The following is a 15,340-nucleotide window of genomic DNA, read 5'->3' on the forward strand; positions in this document are numbered from 1 at the left end:
TGTTTCTTAACTTGTCCCATTACCATCTCCTCTTGTCTTGCACCATCATCCCTTTTGACACTTAATCTCTTCTGCCTTCATCCTATCACACACCTTCCCTTTTGTTCTTTCCTTCCCTGCCTCTTCACTTGTTTAAAAACCTGTTACATCTCTAACTTTTTCCAGTTCTGATGAAGAGTCATCGACCTGAAAGGTTAACTCTATTTCTCTCTCCACAGATGCAGCCTGACCTGCTGAGTATTTCCAGCAGTTTCTGTTTTTATTAGTGCACAGACCGAGGTTCAGAGACTGGTATGGAGGAGGTGTGGAAGCATGTACTCACCTTCACCAGCTGACTGAGGTTGTTGAATTTCTTTCCGCACTGTGTGAGGGTTCTGTCCACCACTGTGTTGGCCGACGCCTCCTGGGTCACCTCTCGCCATGTGGCCCTGAAAACCTGTGGAGATGGCCTCCTTCCAGATGGAGGGAACAGCGACTCCCTCCTTCTCTCCACTGCCCAAACCAATATCTCCAGCGCCACATCATTAAACCACGTGGCCCTCTCCCTTGAAGTGGCCATTTCACATGCACAGATGACTGACTCAAGTGCAGCAATGCTGAAAATGAGCAGCAGTAGGTTGAAATCACCTCCCCTTTAAGAGATGGAACTGGAGTCAAGGATTGAAGGCTGATTGTTGAATGCAACTCAGCTGAAATTGGGTAACTCTCTGTGAATAGCGCCCCTGCAGTGCCCAGCTGAGTCCATTTACCACCCCCTTCACTCCTGGGGTGAAAACGCCCAATTTCACACAATTTGGCAAGGCATCTCGCTGGGCGCTAAATTTTTTAAAAGTTAAGGGGGGTGCTTGCGAATTTCGCCCCCTGTATCTTTTATTGAAGCTCATGCAAGCTGGAGACAATAATGTCAGCAAACATCTTGGTCCTGTCTCAAATTGATTTCCAATAAATTGTATAACTTTATTGCTGGCACAAGGACATTTTTTTATAAGCCCCCCAAAAAATGGGATCAATTATGTGGACACAATTATAAATGTAGAGAAGTGATATGTATTTCTTTCCTTCTTTCTTTCTCCATTACTTGATATATTTTTCTCTCCTCTCTCCCTCCTCTGCAGGCATTGACTCTTTGTAGGGGGTATAGTTCCATGAGTGCTGGGGTGGCTCTGCTACCTCGGCCAATTGGCCATTATTCATTGTGAATGTTGGCAGCCTATGTGACCATGGAAAGCATCAATACAATCTTAATTCCAACAGCGGTTGCTGGATACTGATCAGGAGTGGAAACACTGGTTGATTTTTGCCTCCCTAAGCAAGGGTACTAAAGTCAATCATAGCACTTCAATTGCTGCTCAGCTGAGATCAACTTTCTTAGGAAATACTGGCGACCAAATGTTTTAATTACTTCACTGTGAAACCAAGAGGAGCAGGAGTGCCCAATACCACTTGCCTCCCTCCCGCTTTCACTGTTGCTGGTGGACTTTCATCCTCTTCCGCACTGGCCCACCGTCTCTTAGGGCACAACGGTTGTCCATAGCATAGCGGTTAAGAACATAAGAACATAAGAAATAGGAGCAAGAGCAGGCCATTTGGCTCCTCGAGCCTGCTCAGCCATTTAATAAAATCATGGCTGATCTGATCATGGATTCATTAATTAGATGGTAAATAATTGAGGCCCCTGCACCGGTTCCTGTGGCACTACACTAGTTACTGTTTGCCAACCGGAAAATAACCCATTTAGAAACATAGAAACATAGAAAATAGGTGCAGGAGTAGGCCATTTGGCGCTTCGAGCCTGCACCACCATTCAATATGATCATGGCTAATCATGCAACTTCAGTACCCCATTCCTGCTTTCTCTCCATACCCCTTGATCCCTTTAGCAGTAAGGGCCACTTCTAACTCCCTTTTGAATATATCTAACGAACCGGCCTCAACAACTTTCTGTGGTAGAGCATTCCACAGGTTCACAACTCTCTGAGGGAAGAAGTTTTTCCCCATCTCGGTCCTAAATGGCTTACCCCTTATCCTTAGACTGTGACCCCTGGTTCTGGACTTCCCCAACATCAGGAATATTCTTCCTGCATCTAACCTGTCCAATCCCGTCAGAATTTTATACGTTTCTATGAGATTTCCCTCTTATTCTTCTAAATTCCAGTGAATATAAGCCTAGTCGATCCAGTGTTCATATGTCAGTCCTGCCATCCCGGGAATCAGTCTGGTGAACCTTTGCTGCACTCCCTCAATAGCAAGAATGTCCTTCCTCAGATTAGGAGACCAAAACTACACAATATTCAAAGTGTGGCCTCACCAAGGCCCTGTACAACTGCAGTAAGACCTCCCTGCTTCTCTACTCAATACCTCTCGCTATGAAGTGCCTTCTTCACTGCCTGCCATACCTGCATGCCAACTTTCAATGACTGATGTACCATGACACCCAGGTCTCGTTGCACCTCCCCTTTTCCTAATCTGTCACCATTCAGATAATATTCTGCCTTCCTGTTTTTTCCACCAAAGTGGATAACCTCACATTTATCCACATTATACTGCATCTGCCATGCATTTGCCCACCCACCTAACCTGTCCAAGTTACCCTGCAGCCTCTTAGCATCCTCCTCACAGCTCACACTGCCACCCAGCTTAGTGTCATCTGCAAACTTGGAGATATTACATCCAATTCCTTTGTCTAACTCATAAATGTATATTTATCTCGACTCTGTTTTCTGTTGGTTAGCCAATCCTCTATCCATGCTAATATATTATCCCCGACCCTGTGAACTTTTTAACCTGTGCAGTAACCTTTTATGTGGCACCTTATCGAATGCCTTCTGGAAATTCAAATACACCACATCCACTGGTTCCCCCTTATCCACCCTGCTCATTACATCCTCAAAGAACTCCAGCAAATCTGTCAAACATGATTTCCCTTTCATAAAACCATGCTGACTCTGCTTGATTGAATTATGCTTTCCAAATGAACTGCTACTGCTTCTTTAATAATGGACTCCAGCATTTTACCAATGACAGATGTTAGGCTAATTGGTCTATAGTTTCCTGCTTTCTGTCTGCCTCCTTTTTTAAATAGGAGTGTTACATTTGTGGTTTTCCAATCCACTGGGACATCTCCAGAATCCGGTTGCATCCTGATTGTTATATATGTAAACCTGTAAATATCATGTTTAACCACCAGAGGGCTCATCCCCTGGAGTCCCAAGGGTTCCCACAATTCCTTGGGAGCACCTGTACATAAGGAGGCCTCACAGGCTGGAGAGGCACGTTGGAGACTTGTAATAAAGGACTACGGTCACACATTAATTTGAGCTTACAGTATCTGGTCAGATTCTTTACTCAAGACATTACACTGATGACGCAAGAATACAAATTTCATGTGATGCTTCTGCGCATCAGTTTTGGCACGACGATTCATGGCCATTGTTGGGTTCTAAGCCATGCACTCTGTGCTGTAAAGTTCTGTTATTCTTCCAAATCACGGATTGATGTAGGAATGTCATGGGGAATTCCGATGCCGAGCAGTTTGATTACTGCAAGTGAAGTGGCAACTGTTAGCAAAACTGTTGTGGGAAATGGGTTTTGGAAAAGTCTTGCATTACAAAGAAATAGAGGTAAGCACTAGCAGGAAATAATGCGCTGGGGAGAATGCAAGTAAAGATATCCAATAAATGTAAAACTTTAGATCCAAAAGTAAATAGTCAAACACACACTTCAAGCAGCAAACTCTCAAAACACCAGAGCAGCAAATCCCAGCAGTGACCAATTTATGTAGAATAAAATCATAGAATCATAGAATATTACGCACCTCAAAGGAGGACATTTTCCCCATCATGTCTGTGCCAGAGCAGTGGGTGCTCTAGGTGAGATGATGGGGAGGATGGGCGAGCATTGTTCATTGAAGGAACAGATGGGAATATGTTCTTTACACTTTGACATGAGACTGACTTGTATTAAATTGTCTTAAATTATATAAGGGCTAATAAGATTCTTGCACACTCACGAGACAACAAAAGCTGCAATTTTAGGATCACTGCTTTTGCCGTCTCGTAAATCAGGCACTTAGTTCAGGGAGTCGAATTCCTGGGTTGAATAGACTGGAGCATATCATTGCTGAATCATTTCATGATTACAATTAAGAAAAGTGTAGGATAAACATAGCTTAAGGAGCAATAGAATGGTACAAGGGTAACAAAGTTTTTTGTCTTAACAAGCCATTTAGATGCATAACGAGAAGCTCTGCTTAGATCATTCAATCCAGCAGCAATGCCTCCAGATTGGTGGATTGCAGCCTCTGGACCTGTCCATCTCCCAACACCGGACCGTGGTCAATCTTCTGAGCTCAGGCTCATTGGAATATTGGTGGCAGGCTCCAGTGATATTTTAGGTGGTAGCACGTCACCTCGGGTGGTGGGGATGGAAGTCACTGTCAATGAAAAAATAAACATTTCCTCTAAATTTTTAAAAATGCCTTTGCATAGGCTACTGTAATCGATTGCTCTGTGATTACTTGCATGAGGCAAGGCAGCCAATCCATTTTTGAACAACTACCCAACCCCCTCGGCCTTTCCTGTTGCATGAGCAAAGCTGGATGATAGGAACACAAGGGCATTCCTGACGTCCAGCTTTGTTAAGGCGATGATAACAGGAAATAGGTTGGATACTGTATTCCTATCATTAGTCTGGCCAAGTATGGGCAGGTATAATCAATGCCTGCCATAATTTCCACCAGAAAATCACAGAAATAGTGGTGGAGATCAGGAGACATTAGAATGACTGCCAAAACAAGCGATAAAAATGCAGAAAATCTTGTCCACGTTGTCCAGAGTTTAAATCCACGTTCCCATTCAGTTGCTTCAAGCTCAAGTTGCTGATTCTAACAAATTTTAGTGTTCTGATTTTGCATTAATTTACCAAGGAGGCAACAGTGTGGAAAACAGCCCTTTCCAAACCCCCAGATTTCCAGGGCATGAGGACACTCCTGGAAGAGGCTTTCACTATCTCATAAATATAGATTTTGTCGAAGCAATCAAGCAAAGAAGTACCGACAATACAGCACCTGCTATGAGTTTGTGCTAACTGGATCTCTCACCTGCATACTGTCACTTTAGGAGGCAATTTCTACAGTACACTGGTAGATTACTTGCTCAAGAAGTGAGCTGCTCCATCAAGGTGAGGGGAAGAAGAGAGCACAATCACCTCATATTTCTCCAAGTGCGCTTCTTGGAAGTATTCAAGGCAGCTGTGGAGTTCTGCAACACCAGAATATTAAGATTAAAAATTCACTGTGAGAAAGGCAATGTGGTCCATTAAAGCTCATTTATCCAGTCCTCAAGCTCTCTCATTAACGCTTCCAGTTGTCTTCCAGCTGAAGAATGTCGTGTTATGGAGGGAAAAGGGCGATCAAAACAAAGTTAAAAGAAACTGGTTACACTGCTCATTCCTCTTATCCCAAAGTGCAGAAGAGCACCGGAAGTTAGTTAGTCTGTGTACTTCCAAGTAAAATATACTGGGAACCCAACTCAAGTGCTGACAAGGCTGTGTTAATAAAGCACAACAACTGTGTGCTTGTGTACTTATACAAAATCTTCAGTTACATTATTTATCTGAACAGAGACACAATTGATAGTAATGCTTATTTTGGTCAGAACATGAATTCAGACTATAGGATGTTCAAAGGTTGAAGGATGTTAATTCAGCTAATGAGATTGTTTCTGAAACCACTCTAGTAATTATAAATACATTTCAATTTAGGGTATACAATTAAAAAGCCAAAAGGTGACTAATGAAACATTAGACATTGATTTGAAACTGGTCAGATGGTGAGCTTTCATTGTTTGAATTATCACTAAAGCATTTATGGGAATATTTGTTTCCTGCAACTACACAAACACACACACAGAGGGGGTGAAATTGCCCCTTGACCTAATTGGGGGCAGTAACCTTCCGGAGCCAGGACTTTTATCGCCCGCCCTGGAAGTCCCGCCCTCGACACGGAATTGGACACGTGCGCCCCTCAAAGGAAGCGGAGCGCTGAGTCTCTGTTTCCTTGGAGTCCAGCGCCGCGCTCAGGAGGCTAGCGCTACATGGAGCATTCGCATAGTGCTGACATGCTACAACGCCCCTCCCGTTCAGTTAAAGGGGAGAGCTGCTGCGCACTCTGCAGGCCCTTTAGTGGCCAGCCATTGGGTCATCAGGGACACGATCGACCAGGCCAGTGGCCCGGTACCCAAAACGGAGTGCCAGGCTGCATAATGGCGGCTCGGTCGATGCGAGGGCCATGCAAGAGCTGGCTGCCAAAATAAAATGGTGGCCCGGGGCGCTAATGGCCTCCCCTTTAAGGGGTGCCCTGGCGGCGGATGTCCGCGAACCTCACGACCCGCAGAACAAATTCCCCCGCGGGGCACAAAGGAGGCAGCATGGGACGGTAAGGGGTCGGCACGCACAAAAAAACAGTACAAAAGCTTAAATGCAAACTTACCTGAACAATGTGTGTGTCCCCTTAAGAAATGCTGACAGCGTCTCTGTCAGTCTGCTGCACGCTAGGTTTACCTGGTGCAATTAGGACCCAGTGCTGAACTCAGTGCAAAGATCCAAGTTTGCCGTGGTGACATCAATTTGCTGTTGCACACCGACTGATGTCACCTCTCCCTCATTTTAATTTTCAGAGCGATGGATCTTACTGGCAGCACTGCCGAGCCTCGGAAAATGGAGCACGGTGCGGGCCCTCCACTAGCTGGTTAAAAAATGTTGGCTGCCCCCTTTTTGCTATTTTTTGCCAGTACCAGATAGGATTAAGTCCCTGTATTTTGACCCCATAAAGCCGAGATTTTCTGCTCCAGAGAAATCCTGAATGGAGGTGGGGTGGCCACCATCCTCAGTCACGTGCATTGCCCTATCAGAGCTTCCAGAGAAGTTAAAAAGTTCTCGATCCAAATAATGTCTGGCAGGTTCGTAGGAGGCCAGAGACCTTATGGGTTTTCAGATGCAGCTGCGGACATTCTGCTGGTGGAAGTGAGGCAGAGGAGGAAGGCTGTGCGTGGCACCGAGTGGTGCACAGTCCGAAGTTGAAGGCCAATCACAGTTCTTCTGAAGACTGAGCTCTTAAGACATGGATCCAGAGGCTCCTCAGCTGAGATCAATTATTTTCCACCTTCCACTGTCCCTCGCTTCCACTTCCAAAGTCCTTATTCTCTCCTGTGCTTAATATTTTATCCAGTGACAGCGCCTCTGACTGAGTTCCCCTGAGTGGGTGTCGCTGGGCTGGTGTTTGCATAAATAAGATGCCATGACGAAGTTGGTGACCAAGTGACAAGAGTTGTGGATCTCGATATGCTCAGTTGGTCATCTAGGTTGATGGCCACTTCCTGCAAGGCGACCCTTATGATTTGAATCACGGAAGAGCTTGTTTAGATGTGCACACAGTGATATTGTCCTTGAAGAAATAGTTGATGAGTACAATACTTTGAGAAATCACTTAAAAAAAAATTCATTCACCTGATGTGGACAAGGCCAGCATTTATTGCACATCCCTAATTTGCTCTCGAGAAGGTGGTGGTAGCCACCACCTTGAACCGCTGTAATCCGTGTGGTGAAGGGACTCCCATAGTGCTGTTGGGGAGGGAGTTCCAGGATTTTGACCCAGCGCCGATGAAGAAATGGCGATAGATTTTCAAGTCAGTGTGGTGTGTGACATGGAGGGGAAGTTGCAGGTGGTAGTGCTCCCATGCGCCTGCTGCCCATGTCCTGCTAGGTGGTAGAGGTCGCGGGTTTGGGAGGTGCTGCCTTGGCGAGTTGCTGCAGTGCATCTTATAGATGGTACACACTGCAGCCACAGTGGGCTGGTGGTGGAGGGAGTGAATGTTTAAGGTGTTGTTTTGTCCCGGATGGTGTCGAGCTTCTTGAGAGTTGTTGGAGCTGCACTCATCCAGGCATGTGGAGAGTATTCCATCACACTCCTGACCTGTGCCTTGTAGATGGTGGAAAGACTTTGAGGAGTCACATGGAGATGAAATTACACATGCCACTTTTATCAATCTTTTACTGCCATCTTGCTTCCAACTTTGCCATCTCCCACAGCCTTTCAGTCTGTCTATGATATCTAAGGCCCCCTCTTCCTGCAGACTCAGAATCCCCAATTTTGACCTAATCCACCCACTGAGAATGGGGCAGGTTGCATCGGAAGCCCGTTTTACAACCCGCCCGATTTCAGGCTCCATTTACTTTTGTGGAGGCTGAAATTGGTTGGGGTTAAAAATGGGCATCTGACCTGCCTGGGTTAGATTAAAATCAGGGCTTGAGTTTTGATTGTTAGGGCTGGATTTTCGGTTTCCAGCGAAAACGGTCGCCAAAATTACTATTTTCGCTGCGCTACCATTTTTAGGCCTAACTTTCGGTCTTTACAGTAAAATTGGCATTGCATGAGGATTTGCGGCACAAACCGTCAGTTTCGGCAACTTTTGTCCGAAGCTGGTAGCGCTGTGAGGGGAGGCCTTGGGAGGGGGGAAAAACAAACAAAAAAATACATTGCAAATAACATTCAAAAAACATCCATAAAACATTCACAAAACCCTTACCTACTAAATCATTGAAAAAGAATAAAAAAATAAAAACTTTAACTTACCTTTTTTGCAGGTCTTCATACTTACCGCTGCTGGCAGGGCTGCACCGACAGATTTGACCCTGTCGGTATTCTGGGCGTGGCGGAGAGTGCCGAAATTATGACGGTAATGCAACCCGCGGCACTGCACATCGTTTCACGTTGGCGCACCTCTCCCCGGCTGTACGTGGAATTGCCGGCGCAAAATGGTGTCCGAAGATCCCGCCGACCGGGTTTTTGCCATGGAGGGTCAAATCGCGGCAAAAACCCAGTCGCAAAGTTGGCGAAAATCCAGTAGTGTTCCTCACCAAGTTGCAAGTCTTGTTCATTGGTTATAGGCTGGCTTCTCCTTTTTGGAGGGAGAGTAAAGGATGTTAAAGGAATGTGAGAGGTAGGAACACTCATGAATGCATGTATGCCATGAATACGAGAGGTGAGGTGCATTGTCTCTTTATATGCAGTGTTTTTGAAGACTAACAGAAACTCTTGTGGCAGGAAGAGTAAAGATTGCGTTTTAGATAAGATGGTACTTGAATATTTGGAGAGGTTTCCTTTTGCATTAATGAGTTTCCCTGATACAACTGCAAGGCCATAATTATGTAGCTAGCGGCCGAGGGACTGTTATCCTGCTGATCTCAGTCCTCATTAAAAAGTAGGACCTCAAAAGTAGTAATCCCAGGATTGCTATCAGTGCCACGTGCTAGTCAGAGTACGAATCGCAGGATAGCTCAGGTGAATACGTGGCTTGAGCAGTGGTGCAGAAGGGAGGGATTCAAATTCCTGGGACATTGGAACCGGTTCTGGGGGAGGTGGGACCAGTACAAACCGGACGGTCTGCACCTGGGCAGGACCGGAACCAATGTCCGAGGGGGAGTGTTGCAAGTGCTGTTGGGGAGGAGTTAAACTAATGTGGCAGGGGGATGGGAACCTATGCAGGGAGACAGAGGGAAATAAAATGGAGTCAAAAGCAAAATATAGAAAGGAGAATAGTAAAAGTGGAGGGCAGAGAATCCTAAGGCAAAAAACAAAAAGGGCCACATTACAGCAAAATTCTAAAGGGGCAAAATGTGTTAAAAAGACAAGCCTGAAGGCACTGTGCCTCAATGCGAGGAGTATTCGAAATAAGGTGGACCAATTAACTGCGCAGATAGCAGTTAACAGATATAATATAATTGGCATCACGGAGACATGGCTCCAGGGTGACCAAGGCTGGGAACTCAACATCCAAGGGTATTCAGCATTTAGGAAGGATAGACAGAAAGGAAAAGGAGGTGGGGTGGCGTTGCTGGTTAAAGAGGAAATTAATGCAATAGTAAGAAGGGACATTAGCCTGGATGATGTGGAATCGGTATGGGTGGAGCTGCGGAATTCCAAAGGGCAGAAAACGCTAGTGGGAGTTGTGTACAGACTGCCAAACAATAGTAGTAAGGTTGGAGACAGCATCAAACAAGAAATAAGGGATGTGTGCAATAAAGGTACAGCAGTTATCATGGGCGACTTTAATCTACATATTGATTGGACTAACCAAACTGGTAGCAATGCGATGGAGGAGAATTTCCTGGAGTGTATTAGGGATGGTTTTCTCGACCAATATGTCGAGGAACCAACTAGAGAGCTGGCCATCCTAGACTGGGTGATGTGTAATGAGAAGGGACCAATTAGCAATCTTGTTGTGCGAGGCCCCTTGGGGAAGAGTGACCATAATATGGTAAACATAGAAACATAGAAAATAGGTGCAGGAGTAGGCCATTCAGCCCTTCGAGCCTGCACCGCCATTCAATGAGTTCATGGCTGAACATGCAACCTCAGTACCCCATTCCTGCCTTCCCGCCACACCCCCCGATCCCCCCTAGTCGTAAGGACTACATCCAACTCCCCTTTGAATATATTTAGTGAATTGGCCCCAACAACTTTCTGTGGTAGAGAATTCCACAGGTTCACCACTCTCTGGGTGAAGACGTTTCTCCTCATCTCAGGCCGAAATGGCTTACCACCTATCCTTAGACTGTGACCCCTGGTTCTGGACTTCCCCAACACTGGGAACATTCTTCCTGCATCTAACCTGTCTAAACCCGTCAGAATTTTAAACGTTTCCATGAGGTCCCCTCTCATTCTTCCGAACTCCAGTGAATACAAGCCCAGTTGATCCAGTCTTTCCTGATATGTCAGTCCCGCCATCCCAGGAATCAGTCTGGTGAACCTTCGCTGCACTCCCTCAATAGCAAGAATGTCCTTCCTCAGGTTAGGAGACCAAAACTGTACACAATACTCCAGGCGTGGCCCCACCAAGGCCCCGTACAACTATAGCAACACCTCCCTGCCCCTGTACTCAAATCCCCTCGCTATGAAGGCCAACATGCCATTTGCTTTCTTAACCGCCTGCTGTACCTGAATGCCAACCTTCAATGACTGAAGTGCCATGACACCCAGGTCTCGTTGAACCTCCACTTTTCCTAAACTGTCACCATTCAGATAATAGTCTGTCTCTCTGTTTTTACCACCAAAGTGGATAACCTCACATTTATCCACATTATACTCCATCTGTCATTCATCCGCCCACCCACCAAACCCATCCAAGTCACTCTGCAGCCCCATAGCATCCTCCTCGCAGCTCACACTGCCACCCAACCTAGTGTCATCCGCAAACTTGGAGATACTACATTTAATCCCCTCGTCCAAATTATTAATGTACAATGTAAACAGTTGGGGCCCCAGCACAGAACCCTGCGGCACCCCACTAGTCACCGCCCGCCACTCTGAAAAGTACCCATTTACTCCTGCTCCTTGCCTCCTGTCCGACAACCAGCCCTCAATCCACGTCAGCACACTACCCCAATCCCATGTGCTTTAACTTTGCACATTAATCTCTTGTGTGGGACCTTGTTGAAAGCCTTCCGAAAGTCCAAATACACCACATCAACTGGCCCCCCCCGTCCACTCCACTGGAAACATCCCCAAAAAATTCCAGAAGATTTGTCAAGCATGATTTCCCTTTCACAAATCCATGCCGACTTGGACCTACCATGTCACCTCTTTCCAAATGCGCTGCTATGACATCCCCAACAATCGACTCCATCATTCCACCCACAACCGATGTCAGGCTAACCGGTCTGTGTGACCATAATATGGTAGAATTCTTTATTAAGATGGAGAGTGACACAGTTAATTTGGAAACTAGGGTTCTAAACTTAAGGAAAGGTAACTTTGATGGTATGAGGCGTGAATTGGCTAGAATAGACTGGCAAAGGATACTTAAAGGGTTGACGGTGGATAAGCAATGGCAAACATTTAAAGATCACATGAATGAACTTCAACAATTGTACATCCCTGTCTGGAGTAAAAATAAAACGGGGAAGGTGGCTCAACCATGGCTAACAAGGGAAATTAAGGATAGTGTTAAAGCCAAGGAAGAGGCATATAATTTGGCTACAAAAAGCAACAAACCTGAGGACTGGGAGAAATTTAGAATTCAACAGAGGAAGACTAAGGGTTTAATTAAGAGGGGGAAAATAGAATACGAAAGGAAGCTTGCAGGGAACCTACAAACTGACTGCAAAAGCTTCTATAAATATGTGAAGAGAAAAAAATTAGTGAAGACAAACGTAGGTCCCTTGCTGTCGGATTCAGGTGAATTTATAATGGGGAACAAAGAAATGGCAGACCAATTGAACAAATACTTTGGCTCTGTCTTCATGAAAGAAGACACAAATAACCTTCTGAATGTACTAGGGAACAGTAGGTCTAGTGAGAAGGAGGAACTGAAGGATATCCTTATCAAGCGGGAGATTGTGTTAGGGAAATTGATGGGATTGAAGGCCGATAAATCCCCGGGCCTGATAGTCTGCATCCCAGAGTACTTAAGGAAGTGGCCCTAGAAATAGTGGATGCATTGGTGATCATTTTCCAACAGTCTATTGACTCTGGATCAGTTCCTATGGACTGGAGGGTAGCTAATGTAACACCACTTTTTAAAAAAGGAAGGAGAGAGAAAACGGGTAATTATAGACCGGTCAGCCTGACAACAGTTGTGGGGAAAATGTTGGAATCAATCATTAAGGATGAAATAGCAGTGCATTTGGAAAGCAGTCACAGGATTGGACCAAGTCAGCATGGATTTATGAAAGGGAAATCATGTTTGACGAATCTTCTGGAATTTCTGGAGGATGTAACTAGCAGAGTGGACAAGGGAGAACCAGTGGATGTGGTGTATTTGGACTTGCAAAAGGCTTTTGACAAGGTCACGCACAAGAGATTGGCGTGCAAAATCAAAGCGCATGGTATTGGGGGTAATGTACTGACGTGGATAGAGAACTGGTTGGCAGACAGGAAGCAGAGATTCGGGATAAACGGGTCCTTTTCATAATGGCAGGCAGTGACTAGTGGAGTGCCGCAGTGCTCAGTGCTGGGACCTCAGCTCTTTACAATATACATTAACGATTTAGATGAAGGAATTGATTGTAATATCTCCAAGTTTGCGGATGACACTAAACTAAGTGGCGGTGTGAGCTGTGAGGAGGACGCTAAGAGGCTGCAGGGTGACTTGGACAGGTTAGGTGAGTGGGCAAATGCATGGCAGATGCAGTATAATGTGGATAAATGTGAGGTTATCCATTTTGGGGGCAAAAACAGGAAGGCAGAATATTATCTGGATGGCGACAGATTAGGAAAAGGGGAGGTGCAACGAGACCTGGGTGTCATGGTTCATCAGTCACTGAAAGTGGGCATGCAGGTACAGCAGGCGGTGAAGAAGTCAAATGGTATGTTGGCCTTCATAGTTAGAGGATTTGAGTATAGGATCAGGGAGGTCTTACTGCAGTTTGTACAGGGTCTTAGTGAGGCCTCACCTGGAATATTGTGTTCAGTTTTGGTCTCCTAATCTGAGGAAGGACATTCTTGCTATTGAGGGAGTGCAGCGAAGGTTCACCAGACTGATTTCAGGGATGGCTGGGCTGTCATATGAGGAGAGACTGGATCAACTGGGCCTTTATTCAATGGAGTTTAGAAGGATGAGAGGGGATCTTATAGAAATGAATAAGATTCTGACGGGATTGGACAGGTTAGATGCGGGAAGAATGTTCCCGATGTTGGGGAAGTCCAGAACCAGGGGACATAGTCTTAGGATAAAGGGTAGGCCATTTAGGACTGCGCTGAGGAGAAACTTCTTTACTCAGAGAGCTGTTAACCTATGGAATTCCCTGCCGTAGTGAGTTGTTGATGCCAGTTCATTGGATATATTCAAGAGGGAGTTAGATATGGCCCTTACGGCGAAGGGAATCAAAGGATATGGAGAGAAAGCAGGAAAGGGGTACTGAGGGAATGATCAGCCATGATCTCATTGAATGGCGGTGCGGGCTCGAAGGGCTGAATGGCCTACTCCTGCACCTATTTTCTATGTTTCTCAGAGTTAACACCCCACTGTTAGCATGTTGGCAGCTCTAATAGGTAAGAGCTCTCCACCTCAAATATCATAGATTTGAGCAATTGCTGCTAGTCAGAATTAATCTTAAACTGGATAACTTTATGTAGATATAAAAAAAAGATTCATACTTGTATATGCAATAACTCAATCGACTGAATACTGTAAACTCTGAACAGGTACAAACCTGGCTCTACTTTATTAGGACCCAAAGTGATTACATTACAAATTTGCTGGCCTTTTATACCTGGACCACACACACGTGCGCACAGCCTAACGACCTCCGACAGTGGCACCACCTGGTGGCTAGTAAACCCAAGCATGCATACATGACAATATCCCCCTTTAAGATATTAGTAACGGTCTTTTTTCAAATTGAGATGCTCCGGGGCTTTCCACTCCCGAGTTGAACTCCAGCCTTGGGCGAGCGTTCTGAGTCTGTTATAACTGGGGGCTGGGTAGCCGATCTGATGGGAGTGGCAATGACCATGTCAGGGATTGAAAGTCCAGATTCATTGATGACAGCGGAGTCCTCTGATGACTGAGGGTAGGTTGGCTGGTCACTGATTGTGTCTTCCTCAGACTGTTTCAGTTCATCCGTGTGCCGCAGCTTTATCTAATCCACATGTTTCCTGCATGTTTGCCCATTCTTGAACTTAACAATAAACACTCTGTTACCCTCCTTAGCCATAACAGTACCGGCGATCCATTTGGGACCTTGACCATAATTCAGTACATATACAGGATCATTAATAGAAATGTCGCGTGACACAGTAGCACGATCTTGATACCCTTGCTGACTTTGATGTCTGTTTTCGACACGATTATTCAAGTCAGGTGGACAAGAGAGAGCCTGGTCTTGAGACCTCGCTTCATCAATAGTTCAGCAGCCGAGACCCCGGTAAGCGTATGAGGTCTTGTCCTGTAACTAAGCAATATGCGTGACAAGTGAGTTTGCAGTGAACCTTGAGTTACACTTTTCATACTCTGCTTGATGGTTTGGACCACACGCTCTGCTTGTCCATTGGATGCGGGTTTGAATGGTGCTGACCTCACATGTTTGATACCGTTGAGTTTCATGCGCTCTTGAAACTCCAAACTGGTGAAGCAAGATCCGTTGTCGCTTACAACGATGTCAGGCGGACTATACGTAGCAAACATGACACGAAGGCTCTCAATGGTAGCTGTGGATGTGCTGGATGACATGATTGTATACTCTATCCACTTGGAATAAGCATCCACCACAACTAAGAACATCTTTCCCAGGAAGGGACCTGCAAAGTCGATGTGGATCCTGGACCATGTTTTAGATGGCCATG

General features: G+C 45.6%; 1 protein-coding gene across 1 annotated transcript in view; it reads left to right on the forward strand.

Annotated features, from left to right (window-relative positions):
- The window catches only part of slc35f4 (solute carrier family 35 member F4), a 336,248-nt gene that overhangs the window by 45,964 nt on the left and 274,944 nt on the right, over positions 1–15,340 (forward strand). The window contains exon 3 of the mRNA XM_070879154.1: positions 6,721–6,745. Coding sequence (XP_070735255.1) covers positions 6,721–6,745 — 25 coding nt within the window. The remainder of the gene's footprint in view (positions 1–6,720; positions 6,746–15,340) is intronic.

This window comes from Pristiophorus japonicus, chromosome 4, assembly GCF_044704955.1.
Source record: "Pristiophorus japonicus isolate sPriJap1 chromosome 4, sPriJap1.hap1, whole genome shotgun sequence".
NCBI classification, from domain to species: Eukaryota; Metazoa; Chordata; class Chondrichthyes; family Pristiophoridae; genus Pristiophorus; species Pristiophorus japonicus.